We start from the raw sequence: 21,804 nt of genomic DNA, 5'->3' as shown, positions 1-21,804 counted from the left end.
CTGCCACAGGTAACGCACGTCACACGCACTGCAACAGGTAACGCACGTCACACGCACTGCAACAGGTAACGCACGTCACACGCACTGCCACAGGTAACGCACGTCACACGCACTGCCACAGGTAACACACACACATCACACGCACTGCCACATGTAACGCACGTCACACGCACTGCCACAGGTAACACACACACACATCACACGCACTGCCACAAAGTAACGCACGTCACAAGCACTGCAACAGGTTACGCACGTCGCACGCACTGCCACAGGTTACGCACGTCACACGCACTGCAGCGGTAAACACGTCACACGCACTGCCACAGGTAACACACGTCACACGCACTGCCACAGGTAACACACACATCACACGCACTGCCACATGTAACGCACGTCACACGCACTGCCACATGTAACGCACGTCACACGCACTGCCACATGTAACGCACGTCACACGCACTGCCACAGGTAACACGCACACATCACACGCACTGCCACATGTAACGCACGTCACACGCACTGCCACAGGTAACACACACACATCACACGCACTGCCACATGTAACGCACGTCACACGCACTGCCACATGTAACGCACGTCACACGCACTGCTACAGGTAACGCACGTCACACGCACTGGCAACAGGTAACGCACGTCACACGCACTGCCACAGGTAAAACACGTCACATGCACTGCCACAGGTAACACACACGCATCACACGCACTGCCACAGGTAACACACGTCACACGCACTGCCACATGTAACACACGTCACACGCACTGCCACATGTAACGCACGTCACACGCACTGCCAACAGGTAAAACACGTCACACGCACTGCCACAGGTAACACACACACATCACACGCACTGCCACAGGTAACGCACGTCACATGCACTGCCACAGTTAACACACGTCACACACGTTCTGCCACAGGTAACGCACGTCACACGCACTGACACAGGTAACACACGTCACACGCACTGACGCACTGACAGGTAACGCACGTCACACGCACTGCCACAGGTAACGCACGTCACACGCACTGCCACAGGTAACGCTCGTCACACGCACTGCAACAGGTAACGCACGTCACACACACTCTGCTACAGGTAACGCACGTCACACGCACTGCCACAGGTAACGCACGTCACACGCACTGCCACAGGTAACGCACGTCACACGCACTGCAACAGGTAACGCACGTCACACGCACTGCAACAGGTAACGCACGTCACACGCACTGCAACAGCTAACGCACGTCACCATAATGCGACAGGTAACGCACGTCACACGCACTGCGACAGGTAACACACACGCACTGACACAGGTAACACGAGTCACACACTCTCTGCTACAGGTAACACACACACGCACTGACACAGGTAACATGAGTCACACACACTCTGCTACAGGTAACGCACGTCACACGCACTGACACAGGTAACGCACGTCACACTCACTGCCACAGGTAACACACACACATCACACGCACTGCCACATGTAACGCACGTCACACGCACTGCCACATGTAACGCACGTCACACGCACTGCCACATGTAACGCACGTCACACGCACTGCCACATGTAACGCACGTCACACGCACTGCCACATGTAACGCACGTCACACGCACTGCCACATGTAACGCACGTCACACGCACTGCCACATGTAACGCACGTCACACGCACTGCCACACGCACTGCCACATGTAACGCACGTCACACGCACTGCCAACAGGTAACACACGTCACACGCTCTGCCACAGGTAAAACATGTCACACGCACTGCCACAGGTAAAACATGTCACACGCACTGCCACAGGTAACACACGTCACACGCACTGCCACATGTAACACACGTCACACGCACTGCCAACAGGTAAAACACGTCACACGCACTGACACAGGTAACACACACACGTCACACGCACTGCCACAGGTAACACACGTCACACACGTTCTGCCACAGGTAACGCACGTCACACGCACTGCCAACAGGTAACACACGTCACACGCACTGCCACAGGTAACACATGTCACACGCACTGCCACAGGTAACACACGTCACACGCACTGCCACATGTAACACACGTCACACGCACTGCCAACAGGTAACACACGTCACACGCACTGCCAACAGGTAAAACACGTCACACGCACTGCCACAGGTAACGCACGTCACACGCACTGCAACAGGTAACGCACGTCACACGCACTGCAACAGGTAACGCACGTCACACGCACTGCAACAGGTAACGCACGTCACACGCAATGCGACAGGTAACGCACGTCACACGCACTGCGACAGGTAACACACACGCACTGACACAGGTAACATGAGTCACACACACTCTGCTACAGGTAACGCACGTCACACGCACTGACACAGGTAACGCACGTCACACTCACTGCCACAGGTAACACACACACATCACACGCACTGCCACATGTAACGCACGTCACACGCACTGCCACATGTAACGCACGTCACACGCACTGCCACATGTAACGCACGTCACACGCACTGCCACATGTAACGCACGTCACACGCACTGCCAACAGGTAACACACGTCACACGCTCTGCCACAGGTAAAACATGTCACACGCACTGCCACAGGTAAAACATGTCACACGCACTGCCACAGGTAACACACGTCACACGCACTGCCACATGTAACACACGTCACACGCACTGCCAACAGGTAACACACGTCACACGCACTGCCACAGGTAACACACGTCACACGCACTGCCACAGGTAACGCACGTCACACACGTTTTGCCACAGGTAACGCACGTCACACGCACTGACACAGGTAACACACGTCACACGCACTGACACAGGTAACACACACACGTCACATGCACTGCCACAGGTAACACACGTCACACACGTTCTGCCACAGGTAACGCACGTCACACGCACTGACACAGGTAACACACGTCACACGCACTGACACAGGTAACGCACGTCACACGCACTGACACAGGTAACGCACGTCACACACACTGCCACAGGTAACGCACGTCACACGCACTGCAACAGGTAACGCACGTCACACACACTCTGCTACAGGTAACGCACGTCACACCCACTGCAACAGGTAACGCACGTCACACACACTCTGCTACAGGTAACGCACGTCACACGCACTGCCACAGGTAACGCACGTCACACGCACTGCCACAGGTAACGCACGTCACACGCACTGCAACAGGTAACGCACGTCACACGCACTGCAACAGGTAACGCACGTCACACACACTCTGCTACAGGTAACGCACGTCACACCCACTGCAACAGGTAACACACGTCACACGCACTGCAACAGGTAACGCACGTCACACACACTCTGCTACAGTTAACGCACGTCACACGCACTGCCACAGGTAACGCACGTTACACGCACTGCCACAGGTAACGCACGTCACACGCACTCTGCTACAGGTAACACACGTCACACGCACTGCAACAGGTAACGCACGTCACACACGCACTGCCACAGGTAACGCACGTCACACCCACTGCAACAGGTAACACACGTCACACGCACTGCAACAGGTAACGCACGTCACACACACTCTGCTACAGGTAACGCACGTCACACCCACTGCAACAGGTAACACACGTCACACGCACTGCAACAGGTAACGCACGTCACACACACTCTGCTACAGGTAACGCACGTCACACCCACTGCAACAGGTAACACACGTCACACGCACTGCAACAGGTAATGCACGTCACACACGCACTGCCACAGGTAAAGCACGTCACACGCACTGCAACAGGTAACGCACGTCACACACGCACTGCCACAGGTAACGCACGTCACACGCACTGCAACAGGTAACGCACGTCACACGCATTGCAACAGGTAACGCACGTCACACGCACTGCGACAGGTAACACACACGCACTGACACAGGTAACACGAGTCACACACACTCTGCTACAGGTAACACACACACACGCACTGACACAGGTAACATGAGTCACACACACTCTGCTACAGGTAACGCACGTCACACGCACTGCTACAGGTAACGCACGCTCTGATATTGATGATATTGTCAACTATACCAACTTGCAGAATGGAACTTGAAGCAGGATCATCATCAGTCCGTTTAATGTTGTTTTGTGTTTCATGGCACTGAAGGAATTTGCTGCTCTTACAAAGGAAGTGAATATGTGTCGCGAGCAGCTTCTGGAGCGAGAGGAGGAGATCGCCGAGCTCAAGGCAGAGAGAAACAACACACGCGTGAGTTCTCAGACCTTTACAAGTTTATAGAAGTTATATACAAAATATATATATATATACATACAAACCCCATTTACAGAAAAGTTGGGACATTTTGTAAAATGCAATAAAAACCACAATCTGTGATTTTAATTCTCTTGAACCTTTTTTTTAACTGACAAATATTCAAAGAAACGATTTCCAATGTTTTCATTGACCAATGTAATTGTGTTTTGTAAATGTAAACAAATTTTGATGGCTGCAACACACTCCAAAAAAGATGAGATGGAGGCTAAATGAAAGTGGAAAGATTATATAATACCAAGTTAAACTCTTTTGAAACGGTGAACTGGTAATGGGTGAGGGGATTGTTGGGTGTGAATGAGCTTCACAGTCTTTGCAAGCAAATGTGGTTCATGGATCATCACTTTGTGCCACATGTCATGAGAGAATCATCAAACAATTCAAAAATCACATTTCTCAATGCAAGATTGCAAAGAATTGATGTCTTTCACCATCTACAATATATAATATTGTGAAAAGATTCAGGGAATCCAGAGAAATCTGTTGAATGCGAAACTGTCCAGTAAGAAACTGTTGAATGCGAATGACCTTTGACCTCGCAGACAGCATTGCATGAGAAACCATCATGCTACTGTGTAATACAGCCACATGTGCTCAGGAGGACTTCACTTAACACAGGACTCATCAAGAAATGCAGCTTGAATCCCTGTCCCATCAGAAAGCCTTACATCAGCTGACTGCAGAGATGCTGGCGAGGTCTCCGGGCCCGAGCTCATCTCAGATGCTCTAAAACACAGTGGATAGTGTGCTGTGGTCAGATGAGGCCAAGTTTCTGCTTGTTTTTGGGAAAAACGGACATTGAGTTCTCAGTTCCAAAGATGAAAGGGACAATGCAGACGTGATGGGCCAGATTTATGGAGAACCAGACAGTGAATACCACGGACTATTGAGCAGAAGTATCATATCAGGAGAGAATGGGTAAAAACTCCACTTGCAAAACTGCAACAATTAGTATCCACAATTCCTCAAATGATTCAAAACTGTAATTTAAAGGAAAGGTGATGTGACAGTGGGAAACATGCCTCAGTCTCAACTCTGTGTTGCAGCCAGCAAAATCAAAATTTGTTCATATTTACAACATACAATTAAGTTGGTCAGTGAAAACATATTTTCTTTGTACGCTTGTCAGTTAAAAACAGGTTCAAGAGAATTAACAAATCACAGGTTCTTGATTTGAATGCATTTTACCAAATGTTCCAACTTTTCTGGAAATGGAGTTGTGTGTATGTGGGTCAATGACGTGCGCCTAAATTTTCTGTCCGATTGCATTTGTTCTGGTAAAAACGGGTTTAAATGCATAAAAAGATACTGTATATTTGTAGTACCTCTCCCATGTATGTACTCACTTTAACTTTTAAAAAAACGTAGTTATTTGTAACTTTTTTTTATAGTTTGGTGCGACCGTCCGGCCCTAACTTCTGTTTTGAAAACGTCTTTGAAATTACACTAAATTTATTAAAAAATATTTTCTGCACTCTTTGGCATGATTTCCAAAGTGTTTTGTAATTCTGTAAAAAGAAATCAAAGCATTTGTAGTTATATTTCCATCATAATATGCAAACAAACTTTGTCCGATGAGGTCCATTTTATGAAATATCATGTGGTGCGACCATCAATGAACTACAATTTTGGGACTTTTATGTTGAAAACTATTCAAACACAGGAAGTTACATCATATACCAATTTACCAAGGACCCATGGAAGCCACAAGCAGGTTTGTAATTCTCTCAAATAGGAAAAAAAATAAACATTTGTAATGGTTGGTATGCAGTTACCAAAGTTGGATGTCATGTGGTATGACCGTAAAAAAATTAATATTAAAGTTATTTCTACAAATATATATTTTTATTCTAAATTTTATATTGACCTTTTGTGGAAAGCTAGCTTGTTTTGTTTAGGTGACCAATTCTGTGCCTGTAAATTTTGACTGAATTTGAAAATATCATGTGACCAAATATCATATGGTGTGACCACTGCAGACTGCTTTTTAGGATAGATATATGTCCTAGATTGGCAGGTTTTGTGCTTTTATATTCAATTGATGGTTTATATACAAAAAGTACTTTAATTTAGTATAATTTGGAATAGATTTTTATGCAATTTGGGATTTTTTTTATATTTCAGATGGTTTATGTTTACTCTTTGTACAATATGAGAAAAATGCAACAAAAAAGTAATAGCATGTAATTTTAGTTTAGTAATTATGCATTTATTAGTAATGTATTTATTATTGCCTATTTATTTTTTTAAAACTATTTTAATCTATTTTACCAGATGCCAAGTGAAGTAACCATTCTGACCCTGCAGGAAGAGTGGAGTATCTTGCTAGGATAAGAGTGAAATATTATTACAGTTTTAAAAAAACTGTTTTCTATGTGAATATATAGTGAAGTTATAGTAAAATTAAAAACTAAACTACAGCTAAAACAGTGAAATATTATTTGAATGAAAATCAGCTGTTATATATTCACTCTGATGAGAATATATAGTAAAGTGTAATTTATTCCTGTGAATTTTCAGCATCATTACTCCAGTCTTCAGTGTCACATGATCCTTCAGAAATCACTATAATATGATGATTTGATGATCAAGAAACTTGATTATTATTCCGGATTGAGGATTTTAGTTATACTATTTTTGTTACTACTGGAAATTGTGGAAACTGTGATAATTTTTATATGTCAGGATTATTTGATGAATAGAAAGTTCAAAAGAACAGCATTTATTTTAAATAGAATCTTTTGTAACATTCTAGCCTAAATATCTTTACTGTCACTTTTTTATCAATTCAATTTATCCTTGATTAATAAAAGTATTAATTACCTTTAAAAAAAAACTATTGACCCCAAATGTTACCTATATACAATATTTGTATGTATATATATAACATTATTATTTGTTAGAAAGAAATTCTAAGTCAAGTTAAATGAAATGGTGCACTTATGTTTGCGATGTGATTTTTTTTATTAAAAAAATGTTTATAAAATGTTTGTCTTAAGGAAAAATCTGTGAATTTTGTATATATTTGGTTTAAATTTATTTTTTGTATAAAATGCATTGTTCATTGATCTCTTTAAATAGATTTTTAACTATATAAGGTCTTCGTTGTCATTTGGAGCGACCACTCATCATGTGGTGCGACCAATAAAAGCAATCTCTGTATTAAATTTAAAATAAAATATCTTATTTCTCTGGCTGAAATATGAATCACTGATAAAGTATGCTTAAGTGAATGATATTTTTAAAACATTTTTATCAGTTTTATGTGATTTACAGGAAAAATAAGTCTGTTAACTAGATTTAAGGCGGCAACTCTAAAATTATAAAACAAAAAAAGTGATCATTATTTACAAAAACTTAAAAGAAATGCAAATACTTTGTTTCTAAACACTTTAACTACTAAGAACTTGTAAAAAAAAATGTTAAGCATGTTAAGGAAATTAATTAATTTTATGATAAATCACGGTCACACCACATGACATTTTTTAAGGCTATGGCCAATTCATCTAGATGAAAAAACACAAAAATCACTTAAATTAAAAATTTTATATGAATTTGTGTACACAACATCCTTAATGTTTGAACAATTGCAACAGGTATTTATTTTAATTTTATTTTAAAATCGGCCTGTTGAAAATCCTTATACGTCATTGACCCATGTATGAATGATATTTAATATATGACCACTGTATATACATTTTTTTCTCCTTCATTAGGAGTATCAGCCTTTTTGCGTTCACACTTATTCATTCTGTGGATGACAGTAATTGACCATAGCACCATACCATTTTCTTTTTCCACCAAGAAGTCTGCTGCAAGTGTACATGTCGCCAGCCATTAACTGATTTGAAGTCTCATCATCACACAGTAACGGTTGTTCATTTTAAGGCTGATATGATCCGTTATTTGGACGCCCAGCATTTCTCTCTCATCACATTCAAATCAAGGTTTAAATCTTTTGATTTCTGTGCGAATGCAGTTCAGATAGAGCTGTATGTGATGGTGTGTGTTGTTCTGTCAGTTGCTGCTGGAGCATCTGGAGTGCCTGGTGTCTCGTCACGAGCGCTCTCTGAGGATGACGGTGGTGAAGCGCCAGGCTCAGTCTCCCGCTGGAGTCTCCAGTGAGGTGGAGGTGCTCAAGGCCCTGAAGTCTCTCTTCGAGCACCACAAGGCCCTGGACGAGAAGGTACCGCATCGGGAGCCCTCAGGTGCTGTTCTGGGGCAGGTGTGGGCTGAGCTTCACCTGTGTGTGTGTGTGTGTGTGTGTTTCAGGTGCGCGAGCGTCTGCGAGTGGCTCTGGAGAGATGCAGTCTGCTGGAGGAACAGCTGACCGCCGCACATAAAGAGGTGAGACTCACTCATGCTTTCAGTTCTACATCGTCACGGCTGGGTTAAACGGCTCGTCGGATGCAAAATTCACTTTTAGATGGTGTTTGCATGTAAATGTGTCTTTGCAGTATTTGGACAACCATCATATAATGAAAAAAAAAATCCATTCACTTCTTTTTTTAAATTTTTTTTTTACCCCCAAATATCCCAAGCACTCTCAATAATCAAGCCGTTTGGATTTTCTGAGCAATATGATGTCATATTGGTCATGCTCCACCCACGACCACTGACGGACTGTCCCGTATTAGCATATTTCACCCTCTGCCGTTTGTATACGGTCCACCAAGGCATCACTTTACGTGTCTTGTGTCACACACACCACAGAAGGAGGGGGAGGGGGGGTCAGTTGCTCATTATCATTTAAAGAGACATGCACTGAAACGGGTCGCTGTGAACAGAGATGTTTTTGAGGAGGTAAAAAGGGTGTTTTTTACACAACCATTGAGGAATTTTAACCAAAGTATGTTACAAACTTTACATGAAGACCCTAAAGAACTTGTGTAAAATGTGCATCTGACGACGCTTTAATGCTTGTGGTTGTGTGTAGCTGGCGTTTGTGAAGGAGCAGGGCAGTCAGAGGAAGCTGTTCGTGGACGGCTCTGCAGAACTCAATCATGACGGCGCTGCAAACACCAATGGCAAGGTAAACATTTCTGTCCGTCCACGCAACCAAAACTTTCACGCTTCAAAACGAGATCGTAAAAGTCTGTTGCTTTTTATCCTGGTCTTCTGGAGAGACACAATCACTTTATATGATCATTAGATTTGGTTTGGTATTTTATTCCCTTATAAACCTGATCTGCTCTCACACAGAAGCTCAACGCTCTTGTCTGTGGATCTGCTCTGGCTCTTCCAACACTGAGAAATAATGCAGCTTTATCCCATAATCCAAATCATATATTTAATGAAACCGAATTCGTTCGTGGTTGGAAATGGCTTTCTTTTTCCATAACTAAACTTTATATCTAATATACTTTAGACTGGTCCAGTAATTAAACTTCATGGTAATAAACTTTTGTGAAGGTCATCGATGATGAACATGCAGTTTCAGCTGTAAGCAGTGTGTCATCATCAGTAATCAGCTCAGCTACAGCTTGGTTCTTTCCTGATAGTGTCAGTGAATTAAAATCCTTAATTTCTGATGAATAATTGATTTAAGCCCCAATCAAAGGGATTCTCAAGCGATTACTCGCATTACCCAGAATTCATATGGCTTTCTTTCTTCAGATTAACACAAAGCTTTTTAGAAAAATGATCTGTCCGTTGAGGACTTCAATCAAAACTTATACAAAACAAAATATGTGTAGTATTTCTTGAGTTTTTGTTTTGCTTTTTGTTATTGAGAATCTGGGAATGTCACTGGTGGATATTGTGGAAAAGTGCTCCGTCGAGTGAGGAACAGAAGTGTAATGGTTTCACTGAGCAGAATAATGGACATGAAGTGTTTGTTGAAGTTTCCCAAAGTATTCCTGAAGCAGCAGGACAGTGAGGTGTGTGTGTGTGTTTGCAGCAGCGCCTGTCAGACGTGTCTCTGTACACCGAGGAGGATTGTGGGAAGAACGGGGACCTGCAGGAGGCGATGGACACACAGAGTAAAGAGCTCCTGCACATGAAGGAGTGTGTGTCGACTCTGAGTGCTCGAGTGTGTGAGCTGGAGGAGGATCTGGACACGGCCCGCAGAGACCTGATCAAGTCTGAGGACCTCAACAGCCGACTGCAGAGAGACATACGCGAGGTGTGTGTGTGTGTGTGTGTGTGTGTGTGTGTGTGTGTGTGTGTGTGTGTGTGTGTGACCGACTGCAGAGAGACATACGCGAGGTGTGTGTGTGTGTGTGTGTGTGTGTGTGTGACCGACTGCAGAGAGACATACGCGAGGTGTGTGTGTGTGTGTGTGTGTCACCGACTACAGAGAGACATACGCAAGGTGTGTGTGTGTGTGAGTGTGTGTGACCGACTGCAGAGAGACATACGCGAGGTGTGTGTGTGTGTGTGAGTGTGTGTGACCGACTGCAGAGAGACATACGCGAGGTGTGTGTGTGTGTGTGTGTGTGACCGACTGCAGAGAGACATACGCGAGGTGTGTGTGAGTGTGTGTGTGACCGACTGCAGAGAGACATACGCAAGGTGTGTGTGTGTGTGTGTGTGACCGACTACAGAGAGACATACGCGAGGTGTGTGTGTGTGTGTGTGTGTGTGTGTGTGTGTGTGTGTGTGTGACCGACTGCATAGAGACATATGCAAGGTACGACAGGTGTGTGTGTGTGTGTGTGTGTGTGTGTGTGTGTGTGTGACCGACTGCAGAGGGACATATGCAAGGTACGACAGGTGTGTGTGTGTGTGTGACCATCTGCAGAGAAGCATACACAAGTACGACTGATCCCTGATCTGCAGGAGCTTTAATGTGTGTCCCTTTAAATGCAAATGAGCTTTTGCTCCGCCTCCGTTCAGAAGAGGGCGGAGTCTTTACACAAGCTTCAGAAACTCCGGCAATAACAGAACAGGCCGATCTCACTCATCCAGAATCCCAGAATAACCAGTAGCGAGTGCAGCCTTACGGAGAGACTCAGGAAGAGTTTCTGAATGTTAGTGGAGACATTTATGTAGTTGTTGTGGACAGAATTGGGTATAATGCGTTACTGTATTATAATTACTTTTCGTGATAACGCAGTAATGTAACTCATTACATTTAAAATTTATGTAATTTGATCACAGTTACTGAGGTCAATAAAATTAAGTTACTTGCGTTACAAATGTATTGTGAAGAAAAAAATATTTAGTAAAATGCATTTCTAATCACGTTTGGCCGGCTGCGTCAGTTAATGAGCACGCGCTTTAATGAATTACCGGAGAACGCGCTTCATGAGGCACACACACACTCACACACACACACACACACACACACACACACTCACACACACACACACACACACACACACACACACACACACACACACACAAGGTCTCTCGCTCTCTGTCTCTGCCGTGCGTGCGCTTCACGGTTTTTTCAACTTTTTCAATACTTTATTGCCATACAACTCGGTGCAAGTTGTTAGGGATTTGCTTCAGTGTGCTCGTTCAACAAAAAACATAAATCAACTGTACACAAACAATATCCCACATGGGATGACACTTGAGAAAAGATAAAGATAAAGAGAACACGCCACTCATCATGTACCTGGATGACAGTCCAGGAGACTATAGTGGCTGATGTCAGGTAGAAGTAAAAATGTGCATAAAGATACCTAGCACAGCTCCTCAACTTTACAATGAATAAATCTATAACACTAATATGATTGGCATAATATATATATATATATATATATATATATATATATATATATATAAAATGATATAATAATAAAACACTTCTAAAAAAGTTCAAATTATGCAGACTTATTAAGAGAACCTTTTTTTCATAAGGTACTGGTTCAGAAGCTGAGAGCTGTTTAAAGATTTAATGGCTCTGCATTATGTGCTGTTAAGGAAGCGGGAGGTTTTTGTCTTAATAGCTCTCAACCTTCTTGATGGGAGTATAGAGAAAAGAGAGTTGGCCGGGTGAGTATCATCTTGTAAGATCTTTAGGCCTTTTTTACGAATACGGGCCTCGTAAATCTCACAGATGGAGTTGAGTTTAAAGCCAATGATTTTTGAGGCTGTGTGGACTATCCTGTCTAGCTGCAACCTCTGCTGGACAGTAGAGTTGCCATACCAGACCGTAATAGAAAAAGTGAGGATACTCTCGATGGCAGCTTGGTAGAACTGCAGCATACCCTTACAGGCCACCCCAAATTTCCTCAACTGGCGAAGTGAAAAAAGCCGCTGATGGGCTTTTTTCGTAATGTTGAGTATGTTATCATCCCATTTTAAAGATGATGATATCGTAGTGCCTAAAAACCTAAAACTCACCACCCTCTCAACCACCTCCCCATTAATGTACAGGGGCTGGGACAACTTCCCCCTTCTACGGAAGTCAAACACTAGCTCCTTAGTTTTGGAGACATTTAACTCTAAACTGTGTTTGTAACACCATTCAGTCAGTGAGAGGACCTCCTTTCTATAGGCAACATCATCATCCCCAGAAATGAGCCCCACTACTGTTGTATCATCTGCAAATTTATACAATTTAACAGAATCAGTGTGTGATGTACACTCATCTGTATACAACGAATATAAAAGAGGTGACAAAACACACCCCTGGGGTGCTCCAGTACTAATGTGCTTGACATTGGAGATGTTATTCCCTATTTTGACCACTTGTGTTCTCTGCACCAGAAAGTCCCAAATCCAGTAACGTATGGAATTATGAATTCCCCCATTTGTTGAAGTTTCAGAAAAAGTTTGTTGGGTAGGATTGTGTTAAAAGCAGAGTTGTAATCTATAAAATTAATCTTTGCATAGTTCCCTGGGGCCTCCAGGTGCTGTAGAATGGAATGGAGACATGGGGATACAGCGTCCTCAACAGACCTGTTTGCCCTATAGGCAGATTGAAATGGGTCGAGCCTGACCACACTGGACAGATATTTAGATACTATTTTTCCAGAGATTTTCATTATAACAGATGTTAGAGCTACAGGTCGGTAGTCGTTTAGGCAGCTTTTTTTTTTTTGGGCACAGGAATTATAACAGCGGACTTAAAACATTGAGGGACAGTGCATTCCCTCAAGGACCAGTTAAATATATCTGTGAGAACTGGTGCCAGTTCATCTGCACAGTGTTTAATAGTAGCAGAGGATACGAGGTCAGGACCTGCGGCTTTCCTGCAGTTCTGTTTTCGTAGTAAAAGCCGAACCTCATCCTCCTCTATCACAAAAGGAGGGTTGGGGGTGTTGATGTTCATCGATTGTGTGATGTCATCAACATGGTTTCTGTCGAAGCGACAGTAAAACTCATCGAGACTGTCAGGCAGTGTAAGATCATCCCTGACCACTGGCGCTGTATTAGTAGAGTTGGTGATCTGCCTCAGGCCCTCCCATACCCCTCTATTGTCATTAGCCTCTAATTTGCTTCCTAGCGTGTGCCTATAGTCAGCCTGGCCTTATGAACAGCTTTCTCAAAGTCATATTTAGCCGCTTTATATAGATCTCTATCCCCACTATTATATGCATTATGTTTATTTTTCCATAGATGTTTTATCTCTCTGCTAAACCATGGCTTATTGTTGCTGTACACCGTCACTGACTTTGTAGGCACACATACATTTTCAGCAAAGTTAATATAAGCATTAACCACCTCAGCAAATTTGGAGCGCAGTATGTGCTCTTGCTCGCTCGCTCTAGATTCCGGGAGATTTGAACTAATTTGCGGGATGTCTGCAATATTAAATTACGGAAAGAGTTTCACTTTGTAGTGTATTCTTATAGTTTTAATAGGTTTTCAAAGTAACTTGAAAGTAAAGTAATTAGTAATCTGATTACTTTTTACATGCGGTAATCAGTAATGTAATCAAAATACAATTTTATAGTAATTTGTAGTGGATTACTTTTTTTGAGTAACTTACCCAACACTGGTTGTGGAGTTACACTGATCATCTCATCATCATGTTGAACTTCTAAACAAGTGTCCACAGTTCCTGAGGTGTTTATAAGACAGCGATGATGTGTTCTGGTCAATAGTGTTCAGTGCTCGTCTGTGCTCAACGACGTATTATAAACTATATTATAATATATATTATAAACGTGTAGATTAAGGGCCGGTAATATTATAAACGTGCAGATTAAGAGCCGGTAATATTATAAACGTGCAGATTAAGGGCCGGTAATATTATAAACGTGCAGATTAAGGGCCGGTAATATTATAAACGTGCAGATTAAGAGCCGGTAATATTATAAACGTGCAGATTAAGGGCCGGTAATATTATAAACGTGCAGACTAAGGGCCGGTAATATTATAAACGTGCAGATTAAGAGCCGGTAATATTATAAACGTGCAGATTAAGGGTCGGGAATATTATAATAAGATCCTCTTCATACGTCTTAAGGAGAGAAATCTGATCGTCTTATTTTTAGACATGTTTGCAGAGAAAGACTCACCAGAACAGAGTTACTGAGTTTCACTTTCAGGTTTTTCTGGGTTGTTAGAAGCACCGGATTACGGCATTTAAACACGGAGAAAGTCAGATTTTCATGATATGTCCTTTAAGTGGCACCAAAATCTGCGCTTTGAGTCGGTCTGGTTGTACACCGGTTGCGTAGGCACCGGGTCTTCGCACCGACTCTAGTGACGTGTGTGTTGTTCCTGTCAGTCGCTGGCCCAGAAGGAGGACATGGAGGAGCGCATCACGACGCTGGAGAAGCGGTACCTGGCGGCGCAGCGGGAAGCCACGTCTGTGCACGACCTCAACGACAAGCTGGAGAACGAGATCGCCAACAAGGACTCGCTGTTCTGCCAGGTCTTCCCAGCATCCCTCACTCACATAACACACTGCTAATGCTTCAATTGCCCACCAATCAGGTTTTCAGTCTTTTAGATGCAATGATCCGAGGGACAGCTCTATAGTTTTGTGTAGAAAGACACGGTGAAACATCAATATTATAAATGTGTAGAAAGTATTATTTGGAAAATATTTAGTTTCCAGTAAGTTTTCCCCCTCAGTTCCAGTACATTTTTACACATTTAATCAATTATTTATTTAGATCAAATTCATATTTTTTTATTTTAATCAAATGTATTTATTTAAATCAAGGTGTATTCATTTATTTAATTATAGGTCTGCTCTAGAACACACACCAAACCCCTGCTCTAGAACACACACCAAACCCCTGCTCTAGAACACACACCAAACCCCTCCTCTAGAACACACACCAAACCCCTCCTCTAGAACACACACCAAACCCCTGCTCTAGAACACACACCAAACCCTGCTCTAGAACACACACCAAACCCCTCCTCTAGAACACACACCAAACCCCTCCTCTAGAAAACACAACAAATCCTTCCTCTAGAACACACACCAAACCCCTGCTCTAGAACACACACCAAACCCCTGCTCTAGAACACACACCAGACCCCTGCTCTAGAACACACACCAGACCCCTCCTCTAGAACACACACCAAACCCCTGCTCTAGAACACACACCAAACTCCTGCTCTAGAACACACACCAAACCCTGCTCTAGAACACACACCAAACCCCTCCTCTAGAACACACCCCAGACCCCTCCTCTAGAACACACACCAAACCCTGCTCTAGAACACACACCAAACCCCTCCTCTAGAACACACACCAAACCCCTGCTCTAGAACACACACCAAACCCCTGCTCTAGAACACACACCAAACCCCTGCTCTAGAACACACACCAAACCCTGCTCTAGAACACACACCAAACCCCTGCTCTAGAACACACACCAAACCCCTGCTCTAGAACACACACCAAACCCCTGCTCTAGAACACACACCAAACCCCTGCTCTAGAACACACACCAAACCCCTGCTCTAGAACACACACCAAACCCCTGCTCTAGAACACACACCAAACCCCTGATCTAGAACACACACCAAACCCCTGCTCTAGAACACACACCAAACCCCTGCTCTAGAACACACACCAAACCCCTGCTCTAGAACACACACCAAACCCCTGCTCTAGAACACACACCAAACCCCTGCTCTAGAACACACACCAAACCCCTCCTCTAGAAAACACAACAAATCCTTCCTCTAGAACACACACCAAACACACCAAACCCCTGCTCTAGAACACACCCCAAACCCCTGCTCTAGAACACACCCCAAACCCCTGCTCAAGAACACACACCAAACCCCTGCTCAAGAACACACACCAAACCCCTGCTCTAGAACACACACCAAACCCCTAATCTAGAACACACACCAAACCCCTGCTCTAGAACACACACCAAACCCCTGCTCTAGAACACACCCCAGACCCCTGCTCTAGAACACACACCAGACCCCTGCTCTAGAACACACACCAAACCCCTGCTCTAGAACACACACCAAACCCCTCCTCTAGAACACACACCAAACCCCTGCTCTAGAACACACACCAAACCCCTGCTCTAGAACACACACCAAACCCCTGCTCTAGAACACACACCAAACCCCTGCTCTAGAACACACACCAAACCCCTCCTCTAGAAAACACAACAAACCCCTCCTCTAGAAAACACAACAAATCCTTCCTCTAGAACACACACCAAACACACCAAACCCCTGCTCTAGAACACACACCAAACCCCTGCTCTAGAACACACCCCAAACCCCTGCTCAAGAACACACACCAAACCCCTGCTCAAGAACACACACCAAACCCCTGCTCAAGAACACACACCAAACCCCTGCTCTAGAACACACACCAAACCCCTAATCTAGAACACACACCAAACCCCTGCTCTAGAACACACACCAAACCCCTGCTCTAGAACACACCCCAGACCCCTGCTCTAGAACACACACCAAACCCCTAATCTAGAACACACACCAAACCCCTGCTCTAGAACACACACCAAACCCCTGCTCTAGAACACACACCAAACCCCTGCTCTAGAACACACACCAAACCCCTGCTCTAGAACACACACCAAACCCCTGCTCTAGAACACACCCCAGACCCCTGCTCTAGAACACACACCAGACCCCTGCTCTAGAACACACACCAGACCCCTGCTCTAGAACACACACCAAACCCCTGCTCTAGAACACACACCAGACCCCTCCTCTAGAACACACACCAAACCCCTGCTCTAGAACACACACCAAACCCCTGCTCTAGAACACACACCAAACCCCTGCTCTAGAACACACACCAAACCCCTGCTCTAGAACACACACCAAACCCCTCCTCTAGAACACACACCAAACCCCTCCTCTAGAAAACACAACAAATCCTTCCTCTAGAACACACACCAAACACACCAAACCCCTGCTCTAGAACACACACCAAACCCCTGCTCTAGAACACACACCAAACCCCTGCTCTAGAACAAACACCAAACCCCTCCTCTAGAACACACACCAAACCCCTCCTCTAGAACACACACCAAACCCCTGCTCTAGAACACACACCAAACCCCTGCTCTAGAACACACACCAAACCCCTGCTCTAGAACACACACCAAACCCCTGCTCTAGAACACACACCAAACCCCTGCTCTAGAACACACACCAAACCCCTGCTCTAGAACACACACCAAACCTCTCCTCTAGAACACACACCAAACCCTTGCTCTAGAACACACACCAAACCCCTCCTCTAGAACACACACCAAACCCCTCCTCTAGAACACACACCAAACCCCTGCTCTAGAACACACACCAAACCCCTGCTCTAGAACACACACCAAACCCCTGCTCTAGAACACACACCAAACCTCTCCTCTAGAACACACACCAAACCCTTGCTCTAGAACACACACCAAACCCCTCCTCTAGAACACACACCAAACCCCTGCTCTAGAACACACACCAAACCCCTGCTCTAGAACACACACCAAACCCCTGCTCTAGAACACACACCAAACCCCTGCTCTAGAACACACACCAAACCCCTGCTCTAGAACACACACACACACACTGGCTTCAAACGTCATTGTATGGGTCAAAATTATCTATTTTTCTTTTATGCAAATATCATTAGGATATAAAGTAAAGATCATGTTCCATGAAGGTATTTTGTAAATGTCCTACCGTAAATGTATATAAAAAAAATATTTTTGTGAGTGGATGCAACAAAATCGCGAACATAAATGGGCAGCTTTAAAGACGATTTTCTCAATGTTTAGATTTTTTTGCAGCCTCAGATTCCATATTATGATGTTGTTTCTCTGCCAAATATTGTCCTATCCTTACAAACCACACATCATCTGAAAAGCTGAATAAAAAAGCTTGATGTATGAGTGGTTTTGTGCCGTAAGCAGTAAAGATTGCGTGATCAGTGAGGAATGTGCCGGTGTTGTGCGTGTCTGATGACCGGTGTGTGTGTGTGTGTGTGTGTGTGTGCAGGTGGAGGAGAAGAGCCGGCAGCTGCAGGAGAGACTGGAGCTGGCTGAGCAGAAGCTTCAACAAACTCTTCGTAAAGCAGAGACGCTGCCCGAGGTGGAGGCAGAGCTGGCCCAGAGAGTCGTGGCGCTCACTAAGGTGTGTGTGTGTGTGTGTGTGTGTGTGTGTGTGTGTGTGTGTGTGTGTGTGTGTGTGTGTGTGTGTGTGTGTGTGTGTGTGTGTGTGTGTGTGAGAGAGACGAGGACGAGTCATCACGTCACCCGTGAGCCGAACACAGGAACACTGAGATCCTCCACACACACCAGCTCTTTACTAACTGCGTCTCATGCTGGGTACACGCCAAAACATTCTTTACATCTTATAAGATTTTCAAAATGTGAGAGACCACAAACATGAGGACAAAATTGGGTTTTGCTCCTATAGTGTGTGTTGTGCCATGATGTGACACAGACACTCAAACAGATTTCCAACCAGAGTCTCGACTGTGAACACAGGAGATCTCGCAAGATCTCGCGAGACTTCAGGATCAGCGTGGCGGACGACATGCAGGAGGACACTGCGATGATCGTGTTTGGAATGATATTCACTGAAAATTCACGGGAAAAACAGAAAAGGGTTTGGGCGAAGTCGTGGAGACGGCGGGAGTTTAGTGAAGTCGTGGAGACGGCGGGAGTTTAGTGAAGTCGTGGAGACGGCGGGAGTTTAGTGAAGTCGTGGAGACGGCGGGAGTTTAGTGAAGTCGTGGAGACGGCGGGAGTTTAGTGAAGTCGTGGAGACGGCGGGAGTTTAGTGAAGTCGCGGGAGTTTAGTGAAGTCGCGGGAGTTTAGTGAAGTCGCGGGAGTTTAGTGAAGTCGCGGGAGTTTAGTGAAGTCGCGGGAGTTTAGTGAAGTCGCGGGAGTTTAGTGAAGTCGCGGGAGTTTAGTGAAGTCGCGGGAGTTTAGTGAAGTCGCGGGAGTTTAGTGAAGTCGCGGGAGTTTAGTGAAGTCGCGGGAGTTTAGTGAAGTCGCGGGAGTTTAGTGAAGTCGCGGGAGTTTAGTGAAGTCGCGGGAGTTTAGTGAAGTCGCGGGAGTTTAGTGAAGTCGCGGGAGTTTAGTGAAGTCGCGGGAGTTTAGTGAAGTCGCGGGAGTTTAGTGAAGTCGCGGGAGTTTAGTGAAGTCGCGGGAGTTTAGTGAAGTCGCGGGAGTTTAGTGAAGTCGCGGGAGTTTAGTGAAGTCGCGGGAGTTTAGTGAAGTCGCGGGAGTTTAGTGAAGTCGCGGGAGTTTAGTGAAGTCGCGGGAGTTTAGTGAAGTCGCGGGAGTTTAGTGAAGTCGCGGGAGTTTAGTGAAGTCGCGGGAGTTTAGTGAAGTCGCGGGAGTTTAGTTGAGTCGTGGAGACGGCGGGAGTTTAGTTGAGTCGTGGAGACGGCGGGAGTTTAGTGAAGTCGTGGAGACGGCGGGAGTTTAGTGAAGTCGTGCAGACGGCGGGAGTTTAGTGAAGTCGTGCAGACGGCGGGAGTTTAGTGAAGTCGTGGAGACGGCGGGAGTTTAGTGAAGTCGGGAGTTTAGTGAAGTCGTGGAGACGGCGGGAGTTTAGTGAAGTCGGGAGTTTAGTAAAGTCGTGGAGACGGCGGGAGTTTAGTGAAGTCGTGGAGACGGCGGGAGTTTAGTGAAGTCGTGGAGACGGCGGGAGTTTATTGAAGTCGTGGAGACGGCGGGAGTTTAGTGAAGTCGTGGAGACGGCGGGAGTTTAGTGAAGTCGGGAGTTTAGTGAAGTCGTGGAGACGGCGGGAGTTTAGTGAAGTCGTGCAGACGGCGGGAGTTTAGTGAAGTCGTGCAGACGGCGGGAGTTTAGTGAAGTCGTGGGAGTTTAGTGAAGTCGTGGAGACGGCGGGAGTTTAGTGAAGTCGTGGAGACGGCGGGAGTTTAGTGAAGTCGTGCAGACGGCGGGAGTTTAGTGAAGTCGTGGGAGTTTAGTTGAGTCGTGGAGACGGCGGGAGTTTAGTGAAGTCGTGCAGACGGCGGGAGTTTAGTGAAGTCGTGGGAGTTTAGTTGAGTCGTGGAGACGGCGGGAGTTTAGTGAAGTCGTGGGAGTTTAGTTGAGTCGTGGAGACGGCGGGAGTTTAGTGAAGTCGTGGAGACGGCGGGAGTTTAGTGAAGTCGTGGAGACGGCGGGAGTTTAGTGAAGTCGTGCAGACGGCGGGAGTTTAGTGAAGTCGTGGAGACGGCGGGAGTTTAGTGAAGTCGGGAGTTTAGTGAAGTCGTGCAGACGGCGGGAGTTTAGTGAAGTCGTGCAGACGGCGGGAGTTTAGTGAAGTCGTGGAGACGGCGGGAGTTTAGTGAAGTCGTGCAGACGGCGGGAGTTTAGTGAAGTCGTGGAGACGGCGGGAGTTTAGTGAAGTCGTGGAGACGGCGGGAGTTTAGTGAAGTCGTGGAGACGGCGGGAGTTTAGTGAAGTCGTGGAGACGGCGGGAGTTTAGTGAAGTCGTGGAGACGGCGGGAGTTTAGTGAAGTCGTGGAGACGGCGGGAGTTTAGTGAAGTCGTGGAGACGGCGGGAGTTTAGTGAAGTCGTGCAGACGGCGGGAGTTTAGTGAAGTCGTGGAGACGGCGGGGGTTCCCCGCACACACCGAACGGGGCGGCTCCGGCGTTCTTCCGAGCAGTTCGGACACTCTAAACACACTCACACACACACACTCACACCTGGAAAATCTGATGACATCATCTGTAGAACCATAGAGATAATCTAGGATTGTCGGAAAGGGGAAATCAGCCCGATTATCTTTTGCTGTGTACCCAGCCTGAGGAATCTGCTGTAGTTTTCTCATGTGCGTGCGTGTGTGTGTGTGTCGCAGGCGGAGGAGCGTCATGGAAACGTGGAGGAGCGACTCAGACAATTGGAGGCTCAGCTGGAGGAGAAGAACCAGGAGCTGCTCAGGGTGTGTGTTCATCAGTGTACACACACACACACACACACACACACACACACACACCCAGGAGCTGCTAAGGGTGTGTGTTCATCAGTGTTCACACGCACACACACACACACACCCACACCCAGGAGCTGCTAAGGGTGTGTGTTCATCAGTGTACACACACACACACACACACACACACACACACACACCCAGGAGCTGCTAAGGGTGTGTGTTCAT

The 21,804-nt window shown here is 45.6% G+C and overlaps 1 protein-coding gene across 21 annotated transcripts in view; it reads left to right on the top strand.

Moving 5' to 3' along the window:
- The window catches only part of ppfia1 (PTPRF interacting protein alpha 1), a 125,330-nt gene that overhangs the window by 24,812 nt on the left and 78,714 nt on the right, over positions 1–21,804 (top strand). For 15 of the 21 annotated variants that reach the window (XM_077232501.1, XM_077232504.1, XM_077232491.1 and 12 more), the window contains exons 3-10: positions 4,164–4,265; positions 8,350–8,514; positions 8,601–8,675; positions 9,265–9,360; positions 10,228–10,452; positions 14,959–15,105; positions 18,678–18,812; positions 21,505–21,588. In XM_077232501.1, the coding sequence (XP_077088616.1) occupies positions 4,164–4,265; positions 8,350–8,514; positions 8,601–8,675; positions 9,265–9,360; positions 10,228–10,452; positions 14,959–15,105; positions 18,678–18,812; positions 21,505–21,588 (1,029 nt within the window). The remainder of the gene's footprint in view (positions 1–4,163; positions 4,266–8,349; positions 8,515–8,600; positions 8,676–9,264; positions 9,361–10,227; positions 10,453–14,958; positions 15,106–18,677; positions 18,813–21,504; positions 21,589–21,804) is intronic. The other 6 variants (XM_077232499.1, XM_077232503.1, XM_077232490.1 and 3 more) reach the window with 1 other exon arrangement.

Source organism: Siphateles boraxobius, unplaced genomic scaffold (assembly GCF_051911475.1).
Source record: "Siphateles boraxobius isolate OS27281-9 unplaced genomic scaffold, OSU_SipBor_1 172, whole genome shotgun sequence".
NCBI classification, from domain to species: Eukaryota; Metazoa; Chordata; class Actinopteri; order Cypriniformes; family Leuciscidae; genus Siphateles; species Siphateles boraxobius.
Note: the sequence above shows the minus strand (reverse complement) of the source record. Positions and strands in the feature narration are given on the sequence as shown.